This window comes from Orcinus orca, chromosome 20 (assembly GCF_937001465.1).
Source record: "Orcinus orca chromosome 20, mOrcOrc1.1, whole genome shotgun sequence".
Taxonomy (NCBI): Eukaryota; Metazoa; Chordata; class Mammalia; order Artiodactyla; family Delphinidae; genus Orcinus; species Orcinus orca.
Window position 1 is genome coordinate 189444 of NC_064578.1, and position 10513 is coordinate 199956.

General features: G+C 58.6%; 1 protein-coding gene across 6 annotated transcripts in view; it reads right to left on the bottom strand.

Annotated features, from left to right (window-relative positions):
• Positions 1-8947, bottom strand: part of SPIRE2 (spire type actin nucleation factor 2) — a 26511-nt gene extending 17564 nt beyond the window's left edge. For 3 of the 6 annotated variants that reach the window (XM_033406205.2, XM_033406204.2, XM_033406200.2), the window contains exons 1-2: positions 8571-8940; positions 619-659 (exon numbers count right to left, since the gene is read on the bottom strand). In XM_033406205.2, the coding sequence (XP_033262096.1) occupies positions 619-659; positions 8571-8841 (312 nt within the window). In that variant the 5' untranslated portion in view covers positions 8842-8940. Of the gene's footprint in view, positions 1-618; positions 660-8570 lie in introns of all 6 variants that reach the window. The other 3 variants (XR_007474365.1, XM_049703563.1, XM_049703564.1) reach the window with 3 other exon arrangements.
• Positions 8948-10513: the final 1566 nt, after the last annotated feature.

Sequence of the window (10513 nt, forward strand, 5' to 3'; positions counted from 1 at the left end):
GTTTCTGCATTCTACACAGCAAACCACACAGCCTCGTTTGGCCTGTGCCCACACCCTTGCTCTAACACTGTGTTTAATATATAAATATGTATTTGCACAAAACTGGTTTTCATAAGGCAGGAGGATGATAAACATCAAATTCAATTACCTGCAGGCGGGCAGATGGGACGGGAGACACAGGAAGAGGTCCTGCCGGTGAGGTTTGCGTTCTGGGTTGGATGGGGGCTCCGGGACATTGGTTGTGGGCTGCTTTTCCTGTTTGTCCCCCAGACCCAATTCCTGTCCAACACTCTGTGACCAGGGGGCCCCGGAGACCACATCACCTTTGCCCCCCCTCCTCCCTCGGGTCAGTGTGAGGCCCCTCCAGGAGCCCGGGGGTCGCAGGGGAGAGGGAGGGAGGTACATCACTCCCCCTGAACCTCGGGCCCACCGCGTCCACACCACCCTGGCGGGCTCCCCCATCACCGCCTGCCCTCTGGGCTCAATCTCCCTATCAAGCCCTTCCACTAAGCCACTGAGCATTTATCTGCGTCCTGCCTCACGGGAACAACTGTATAACTTTAAGTGCGTTATACAAGACACCTAACTTGTAACGTGTAGAGTTTGTTTTTAAAGTACCTGGGCTTCCGAGCTGGCCGGTGACACCATCGCTGTGGACTCTGCAAGGGGAGAGAAGAGGCAGTCGGGACCAGCGTCAGCGGCCCTGGGACCCGACACACGGGGCCGGCCCCCACCCCCCACTGGCCCCCCACCAGGAGCACACAGCGCATCGCCCAAGGTCTCCATCAGAAACCAGAAAGCTGAGCCGTCGGTCACTGGACGGACACCAACAAGGCCCAGCTCCCAGCTGGACACCAGGCGAGCCGTGCAGCCCTGCCCCAGGGGCGGAGGGGCGGCTGGCAAAGACAGCCCCTACTCGCCCTGCACAGCGACCACTCAGAGGGGGCAGCCAACAGGGCCACGGAGTCCATCCTGCCCCCTCGGGAAGCAAGGCTGGGGGCACGAGTGAAAGGGGAGAGAGGAAGTAGCCAGGGGCCAGCTCGGGTCAGCCAGGCCCAGGGAAAGCCCTCACGGTCGGAAGCCGCACACCCCCAAATCAGAGCTAGATGAGAAACCCAGACGCAGTGGAAAGGGCAGGCCTTGCTCCAGAGTTCCCGACAGCTGCGCTGGGTCAGCTGGCGTCTGGCCACCACCTCTGGGGATTTCTCCGCAGACTGTCTCTGCCAGAGACTCAGAGTCCCTGGGACGAAACCCAGGTGCTGAACTGGGCTCTAAGTATTTTATTAGGTTTATCGTTAAACATGGCACTGAGTTGGCATGTTTACAAGTACTCAGTTGTGTAACCGGTATACAGCCCAGGAGGTAGATGGTTCTCGTACCCATTTCACAGATGAGGAAACAGAGGCCCAAGGGAGTGAGCTCGTTTCCCCCAGGTTGTCACAGCTAGTAAGTGGTGGTGCCAGCTGTGGCCAGGCTGGGGGACCCCAGAATCTATGCTCCAGTCACTCCCTGAGCCACCCACGGGCCTCCCAAGAGGCCAGGCTGGACGAGACACAGAAAACCCACCTCCTTCCACCACCTTCCTTGAATAAGGCATGCAGAACTGTGTTAGGCTATGAAGTTTAGCTGCCTTAAATTGAGGTGGAAAAAAAACACAAACCGTTGGGCTTCCCTGGTGGCGCAGTGGTTGAGAGTCCGCCTGCCGATGCAGGGGACACGGGTTCGTGCCCCGGTCCGGGAAGATCCCACATGCCGCGGAGCAGCTGGGCCCATGTGAGCCCAGTGAGCCATGGCCGCTGAGCCTGCGCATCTGGAGCCTGTGCTCCTCAACGGGAGAGGCCACAACAGAGAGGCCCGCATACCGCAAAAAAAAAAAAAAAAAAAAAACCCAAACCGTGAAATTCTCTGCTAAGCGAACCTGCTGACTCTGCAAATATTTTCAAAACGCCATCAAAAGGCAGGAAGATCTCCAAAGACAAAGGGCGTTTGTGTCGGGCTGGTCCATTAAATAATGGCAGACACTGCAGCCCAGCATCAGTGGAGTTAATGCAACAGTGAGCATTAACTCCCAGCGAGCAGCTGGCCGTATACAGGTGTTGGATGGTCAGTAAAAGCCTGTAGCTGTGAACGGCGGCCATGGAAGGTGCAAGGGATCACACTTGACAAAGGTGCTTCCCGGAGGTGCCAGGGCCCCGAGTTTCCCTGATTTCAAGGGGGCAGGGGGCAGCCAACCCTCAGCGCCCATCACAACCCAGCACGGTCTGGAAGGTGAGTGTTCACCAGCCCAGTTGTATTTTAAGTCGCAAGGACTGGGGGGCCCCACGGTGGTTCCGTGCCCAGCGCTTTGCTGCAGAGCTAGCAGATGACTTACCGTGGCTGCAGCCGGCACAGACTCCTCGTGGAGGCTGGCGCCACGCCTCCCTCTTTACAGAGGAGGAAACTGGAGCTCAGAGAGATACAGAGATTTACCAAGACCACACAGCTAACAAAAGGTGGAGCTGGGGCTTCCGGGCGGAGCTGACACAGTGGTGGGCACCCTGTGCTCAGGCGCCCTGGGCTCAGGACAGGCCCATCTGCCCAGTTACAGGGGTGCCAACTCCAAGCCACCTCCTCCTTGACTGGGCCGTACCCGGAGGCCAAACTCCCTCCCAGGAGTCTAACAGGATCACAGCGAAACCCTAGCATCTGACACTCACTGGCGTATCTGCTTAGATGGCCACGTCCTGGGACCAGAGTAACCAGTGCCCAGTGCTCCGTTTGTGGGAGCCACACTAATACCTCGGCCCCCACAGCGTGGCCCTGGCACTGAACTGTTGATGCTGTCCCGGGGACCAAGGACCCCTTCTGCGTGAAGACCTGGGTAGCAGGAGTGGGGCCCTACAGGGGCAGAGAGGCTGGGCTGCATACCCCATGAGCGAAGCCTCCAGGGCACACGGGTCCCCCAGGGACCCCAAAGACCTGAAGCCTCTCCTAGAAGCATGGGGCAGAACTGGCAAAGGGCCGGGTGGGCTGAGCATACTGTGGGGTCATTTGTCATGGGACCCCAGGCATAGGCATCTCACAGGTGTCCCAACAGGGAACACAGCTTGTCGAGGGACTGCCTTCCTGTGAGGTAATCCTTGCTCAGAGGTGAGACTAAATCTCCATGCTATCTACAAGCACACCAGCTCACAGTCACACCCTGCCCGCGCCTGCGCACGCACGCACGCCCACCTGCCCCATGCAGTGCCTTCAGCCCTCGGCCCCATTTTCTGAAGGGGGTGCTTGGTGTTCTCTGCAGCGGAGGATGTTTCCCATCAAGAACTGTGCAGTGGAGCAGCGCCCAGGCCCCTGACTCCCGCAGTCCTGCTCTGGGCCCAGCACGTGAACCTGCAGGGGCTGCTTCCCTAGCTGTGTCTGGGGAGGTGCACAGGGGACCGGGATCACAGCCCACAAGCCAGTGCCTCCGGGGCCAGGTATGCCCCAAGGCTCCCCAAACATCCACATGGCCTCTGGGGCAGTTGCTATCAAAGCCCCACTGCACAGAGAATGAAACTGAGGCACCCAGAGGCCTAAGTAACTTCCCAAGGTCAGGCAGGGGTGGGCGCAAGCTAAGGCTGAGTCTACTCGCCAGCGCCGTCCCCACCTCTCCCCGAGGGTGACTGCATGGCTGCTTTGCTTCCTGAACCTCGGTTTTCTCTTCTGTAGGATGGGCTCACAGCAGTGCTTCCCTCGCTCCCCGTCTCCCAGGATGGCAAGGTGGAGCCGCTGCATCCCCGGACCATATCTTGACTGTGTGACCCCACAGGAGCAAAGGGCCCAGGAGGACCCCTGCGTGACAGCAAGGGTGCATGGTAGCTTTGGTGGGGGGGTCAAGAAGCAGGAGACAAAAGCCATACGGGAAGGACCTGGTTCAAAGAAAATGTTTCAACCAGAAACACTCTGGCTGCCAGGAGGAGATTCAGCGAAGTATGCTCTCCTCGGAAGCAGGATTTCATCTTTCCAGCCAGCCCCTACTCTCCTCTCACTGCTGGACACTCAGCCCTCACCTGTATGTCCATCTGTGTGGAGAGCCACTTAAAAAGACACAGGTGGGACTTCCCTGGTGGTGCCGTGGTTAAGAACCCGCCTGCCAATGCAGGGGACATGGGTTTGAGCCCTGGTCTGGGAAGATCCCACATGCTGCAGAGCAGCTAAGCCCGTGCGCCACAACTACTGAGCCTGCGCTACAACTACTGAGCCTGCACTCTAAAGCCCACGAGCCACATCTACTGAGCCCACGTGCCACAACTAACGAAGCCTGCGTGCCTACAGCCCGTGCTCCGCAACAAGAGGAGCTACCGCAATGAGAAGCCCGCGCGCCGCAACGAAGAGTAGCCCCCGCTCGCCGCAACTAGAGAAAGCCCGCGCAGAGCAACAAAGACCCAACGCAGCCAAAAATAAATACAATTTTTAAAAAAGATATAGGCAAGCTATAAAGACAGTCCCTGGTCACTCAGGAGGCGATCTCCCAGTGAGGCCCAGCAAGTCCACCTTGAGGGCCCGGAGCCCACAGGACACGCAGGGTTGCCTGGAACACCAGGGGTCCCCCTTCAGCTCCTGGGAAGGGACGTGCTGGGCCAGGAGGCGTGGGAAGGGGCATCTCCAGTGAGCACAGACGGCCCCACGTACACACACAGTGACAGCAGCGCAGAAACAGCAGCACATGTGTCTCTGTGTCTGTGTGCACAGATCCCTGGGCCCAGGGTGATGTGGGCTCCATACTGACGTTCCCTCATGAGTCCTCCCCACTCCCTGGGCATGTGCCACTCTCAGCCCAGTTTATGCAGGAGAAGTGGGGGCCCCAGCACTGCTACTTCTCCACCTACTGGGCTGGAGGTAAAGAGGTAGATAGAGAACCGGGCCCCATGAAGCTCATGACACAGGGCTGCCGAGGTCCAACACAGGACAAACTAAATGGTCTCGGTGTTTGGCACTCAGGGCTGCATGCGAGGTGAACTGGGAAGGCCTCGCCTCTAGGCAGCGGTGGGCTGCACGGGGGAAGCTTCACCCTGGAGACAGGGCCCGGTGCTTGGTGTGGGGGGGGGCCTGGAAGGGCCAGTGGCCTCAGAACTACAGGCAGGAAAGGGCAGAGTGGGAAGAGGGGTGCAGGGGCAGGTGTGACCTGGCGGACAGGTCGCATGAGCACCCAAGCGTGAAGAGAGGGGCCTGTGAAAAATTCCAGCATCAAAACTGACAAGAAAAACCCCCAGAAAAGCAGGGCAATGTGTAAATTAGCGTAAGCAGAGTGGAGAAGGCCGGAGGTGAAAGGAACCCCATCGACACCCTGCGCCCACCCTCCACCTGCCCAAGGGGGTTTTCACGGTGGAGAGCCTGGTGCCTGGAGAAAAGTATGCTGTTTCCCCGCAAATGTCGGCTGGGAGGATGGGAGGTCTCAGGCAAGGTGACAGCCGAGAGCTGCTTTGGAGCAGGCAGTGTCCTGGCGGGCCTGCCCTGGAGGCATCAGGCGGACAAATGCCACTGAAAGTGTCCCAGGACCACTGACCACTGGCCACGCTGCATGAACGGGCTTTGCCTCAGAGGACGGTCAGCACACGCACTGCAGAGATGCCTGATGGACTTTCTTGCCTCAATTTAAAAACAAAACAAAACACCCTTCCCCATCAGGAGGTTTTAATAATGGCCTCTTAAAAATAACTTCACTGTTAGGGCTTCCCTGGTGGCGCAGTGGTTAAGGATCCGCCTGCCAAGGCAGGGGACACGGGTTCGAGCCCTGGTCTGGGAAGATCCCACATGCCGCGGAGTGGCTAAGCCCGTGTGCCACAACTACGGAGCCTGCGCTTTAGAGCCCGCGAGCCACAGCTACTGAGCCCGCGAGCCACAACTACTGAAACCTGCGCACCTGGAGCCCGTGCTCCGTGAAGAAAGAAGCCACCGCAATGAAAGCCCGCGTGCAGCAACGAAGACCCAATGCAGCCGTAAATTAATTAATTTAAAAAATATTAAAAAAAAATAACTTCACTGTTAACATGTTTTTCCATTTTCCCACTTGAAAAAGGGGGCTTCCAAGCAGTTATGAAGAAGTCTTCAGACTTGCCGACTAGGAAGTTTACTCGAGTAAGCTTCCCCTGCTTAGCTAGAAGTGGGAAGTATTCCCACTCCTATGCTAAAGTAATAGTACTCCTCCACACCTCCGGCCCCCCGCAAGTCAGGTTTAGTTTGGTTGTTGATGTCTTTCCTTTTTTCTTCTTTTTGGCCACGCAGCATGTGCGATCTTAGCTCCCTGACCAGGGGTCAAACCTGCTCCCCCTGCAGTGGAAGCACAGAGTCTCAACCTCTGGACCGCCAGGGAAGTCCCTGGTTGTTGCTTTCTTTAAAGTTATTTTAAACGTTGACTTAATGCCTACATTTACCAGAACTTCCTGAGGGAGGATGGGAACCTTCTTCTCAACTGCGATTACAGCACGAGATAAACACGCATCTTTCAGTGAATCCAGTAATCACTCAAGTCCCAGAGAAACGCTGGGTTAGCTACCTTAGGGAGACAGCTGGTCTAAAGTTTCAGCTGATTCACAAAAGCTCAACAGGGACAGAAGAGAAAGTTCAGGGTAATCTATTTTTCTTAACCTTTAAAGAGGCAGCAAGTCACAAACCTCATCCACCTTTACAAGACGTGTTTATGGACAGAAACCAAAGATCCTGTCTAAGGGAAAATGAAATTGGGCCCCTCTGTGTCGTGGGCTGGGACGTCCCCATACAGGTCAGTGGAGAGTGGCCACACGTGAGCTTTGAAGCGCAGCCTTGGATTTCCAGTCGACCTGTATGAAGGCAGCACAAGTGCCGCTGGGCCTGCAGGGACCAGGAAGAAGGGGCTGACACATCGCCGGGGCTGGAGAAGTGGACAGAACCAGATGACCGCTGCACCCGAGGATGGCCCTTGTGGTCCACTGTGGAGAGTACTGACCCCACAGTCAGAGATGCAGGGACCCCTCAGCTCTGCACCTGACTGGTGGCAAACCACTTACCACTCTGTGCCTCAGCTTCCCCATCTTTAAAATCAGAGGGTCAGACCAGGCAGGCCCATTATAGTCCTGTACTGCTCTGCGGTGCCAGAAGCCACCCCCTGGGTTACACTGTGTGCCTTCAGGGATGAGGAGGGCCACAGGGAAGGTCTTTTAAGGAGGACATACAGCTTTACGAGAAAAGCTCTTGGTGAATATGCAGACTCCAGGGCCCCCCCGATGACGAGAGGCCATCCTGTATCGTGCTCTCAGCCCAGCCTTTGAAGACAGTGGACACAGGCATTGAGAGCATCAGGGCTGAATCCAAATCCTGCCGCTTCCTGTGTGACTATGGGTAAGCCTGAGCCTCAGCTTACCCGACTGTAAAATGGGAACAGTACTGTTTGGGTCCAGCTCTTATTATTTTCTCCTGTCAAGTAAGTGTTTTTGTGGAAAATAGAGCAACTCTCAAGTGTCACACAGCTGAGGTGTTAAGGGAGGTGGGAGCAGGGTTCAGAGATGAGAAGGAGCTTGTGGAGAAATAGTGTCGGTCGTAGTGGGTGGGAGAGGTTCCGCGGACCCCTCCCTGTTACCAAAGGAGCTGTCGCTTCTGGCTAGCTTTGCCCTGGTCCTTCCCAGACCTCCATGAGTTTGCCCATGGATTTCTGCAAACCCACCCCCTCCAGCACACACAGCTGGCCTGTGTGCTTCCCCAAGGGTATCACTTTTGGGGGTAATATCGTCATATGCTCCGTCCCAGCACTCTGCTTCTCCAGGAAGAAAACTTTTTTCTTAAAGGGGCTACAAATCACTTAAACTCATCATTCTCCATAGACTTCAAGTACCTTTCAAGGGCTTCATTGTTGGTTCCCGTTCATGGTTCAGAGCAGAACACTAAGCAAGTTGTTCCCCAAATTTCACACATTCTCTGTTAAATCCTCATACCCACGGAAAACGAGCCCGAGAAAAACGTGTTTCCTTTCGTGCCTAAGCGCCTGTCCTGTACCTACCAGTCCAACAAGAATCCACACCACCAGTCACTGGGTGGGAAGGTCTGAGGGTTGCAGACCCCCAGAGGAAAAAGGAAGCAGCCCAGGTGGGGAGAACCGCGGTAGGAGGGGCAGAGTCCAGTCTCCCTGCTGAAGGGCCTCAGGCAAGGAGCCAAAGCCCCCTCCCTCCTCTCCAGCCAGCAGCGGGCCCTGACGTTAAGATGGGTTTCAGGTGGGGGGAATCCAGGAAAGGGGGGGGTGAGGTTCCCAGGTCGAGAGAGTGACTTTCATGTCTAGCAGAGGGAAAGAGGAAAAGCAGGGGCAAGGGGCGGAGGTCCGCGTCCCAGCGGAGAGTTGCTGGGGGCTACCAATCCAGAAAGGGAAGAGGAGGAAGGAGGGCCTTCCAGTCTCGTAGAGAGAGAAGGCGGAGGAGGGGCCCCCAGTGCGGCAGAGGGAGGGCGCGGAAATGGGAGAGGTCGGCGGGTCCAGAGACGGAAGGCGCCAGAAGCGGGGCGCCGGGTCCGGGTCCAGGTCCAGCAAAGGGAGGGAGGGTCTCAGCCCCTCCCCGCGAGCGGACACCGCCCCCCGCCACCGGCCTCACCAGCCGCGCCGGGCTCCCGCTGCGCGCTGACCGAGCCGTCCCTGCGCAGGAGGATGTCCGCTGTGTCCCGGATGCGCTGCCGGCCGCCCGGCGCGCCCCGCAGCCCGCGGCAGCACTGGAAGCACACGGCCCACGCCTGCTCCTCGTTGATGGGCTGCTCGTACGCCTTCAGCACCTCCTCCAGGGACAGCTCCCACGGTTCTGGCCGCCCAGCGCCCCCGGCCCGCTCGCCCGCTGCCGCGTTGCCGCTGGAGCTGCCGGCCCGGGCCATGGCCGCCCCATCATCGCCGCCTGCGCGCCCAGCCCGTTTCCATAACAGCCGCGCCAGGGCCGACGCGCCCGAGAAGCGCGGGGGGCGGATCCCGCGCCGCCAGCCGCTGCTTTGTCATCGTCGGGCCCCGCCCAGCGCGAGCGGCCGCAGGTGAGGCCTGGGAGAGGAGGAGGAGGGGGAGGGGAGGAGGGGGAGGAGGGGGGAGGGGAGGGGCGGGAGGGGAGGAGGGGGAGGGGAGGGGCGGGAGGGGAGGAGGGGGAGGGGAGGAGGGGGAGGGGAGGGGCGGGAGGGGAGGGGGGGAGGGGCGGGGGGAGGTCCGTGGAGGGGGTGAGGCAGGTGGGAGGGGGTGGAGAAGCCGGGATCCGGTTGCTGGGGGGAGGGTCCGGGGGAGGGGGCGCGGTGAGGAATGTGGAAGGGACGGGGGGCGGTGTGCAGAGCCGGGACCCGCAGAGGGACGCTTGGAGGGAGGCGCGTACTGAGACGCGGTTCTCGTCGCCCTGCCCGCGAACCCACGCCAGGCTCTCACACGCGTGCCAGGCCAGCATCCAGCCCAAGACCCACCGCGGTAATAGTGGGGCCCCCGGCACGTTGGACTCTGGGCTGCGGCAGAGCCGGGAGGCCCGTGACTGCAGGAGGAGCAGACGGTGCCGCAGAGCCGGCTGGCAGAGTGACCTCAGGAGCCACCACTCAGGGTGATGAGAGGCAGAAAGACCCGAGTAGGAAGCACTTAATAGGCGTCCCTTTCCAGCGGGACACGCGGCAGCGTTAAGAGCCCCGGTGTCTCCGTGGAACATGCGCAGAGGCGCAGTTCACCGGCGGTGGAGCAGCGCTTCGTACCCGGCTGGCCTCTCGCCGTGCGCGGGAGGCGGCACCGGCTCACAGCCTCAGGCGAGGCCTATTCAGCCCTGGCTGTACCGGGTCAGAATAACACGGCCAAACGGCCCTGGGAAGTAAGAGGCAAAAAGGCAAGGGTCCGACCCTGGATCCCCTGGGGAGCTGATGTCGTGCAGATTCCTGGAAATTTCTCCATGCTGGCGATATTTTCAGGTCTGAGGTGGAACTTTGAACTTGAAAGTTCCGTGGGAATTCCTTACTGTCAGATAACCGCATCTGGAATTTTAATCTTCCAACAAAAAGGAGTTTGGTAAAGATGAATTGTATCAAAAGTTTTGGTGTTCAGCAGCCGGACACTTTCAGGGCCTTCCTGGCCCTCGGCGTTTATGCAGCCCAAAATCGCAGCAGCGCTCTCACTTTGCAGATGGAAAGTTGGAGCCTGGGGCTTGCAGTCTCCGGAGTGAACCGCAGGCACCTGGGACTCAGGTCAATCTTCCCGCCTAATCTTTACCCACTCTAAACCCCCATCCATGGTTGTCAGTAGACGGAAGGGAGAATCTCCGGGTCTGTCTTAGATCAGCGACAGCGAGAAACCCACAGTGGGGAGTTCCCACACAGTGGTTAGGAAAGGCCCTAACTCACAACACACAGTGCCAGGGATGTGCGATACGCAGAGCTGTCCTCCCCCACGTGGTGGTTCCTGATGGGCCCACGCAAGGGGTGCTTTTTGCTTTCAGATTCCGTGGGGATAGAGACTTCCACTTGAAACATTACCAGCTCACCGAAGTTAGGGTCACTGCTCCTACTGTAGGCCGAGCTACCCCTCTGACTCCTGGTG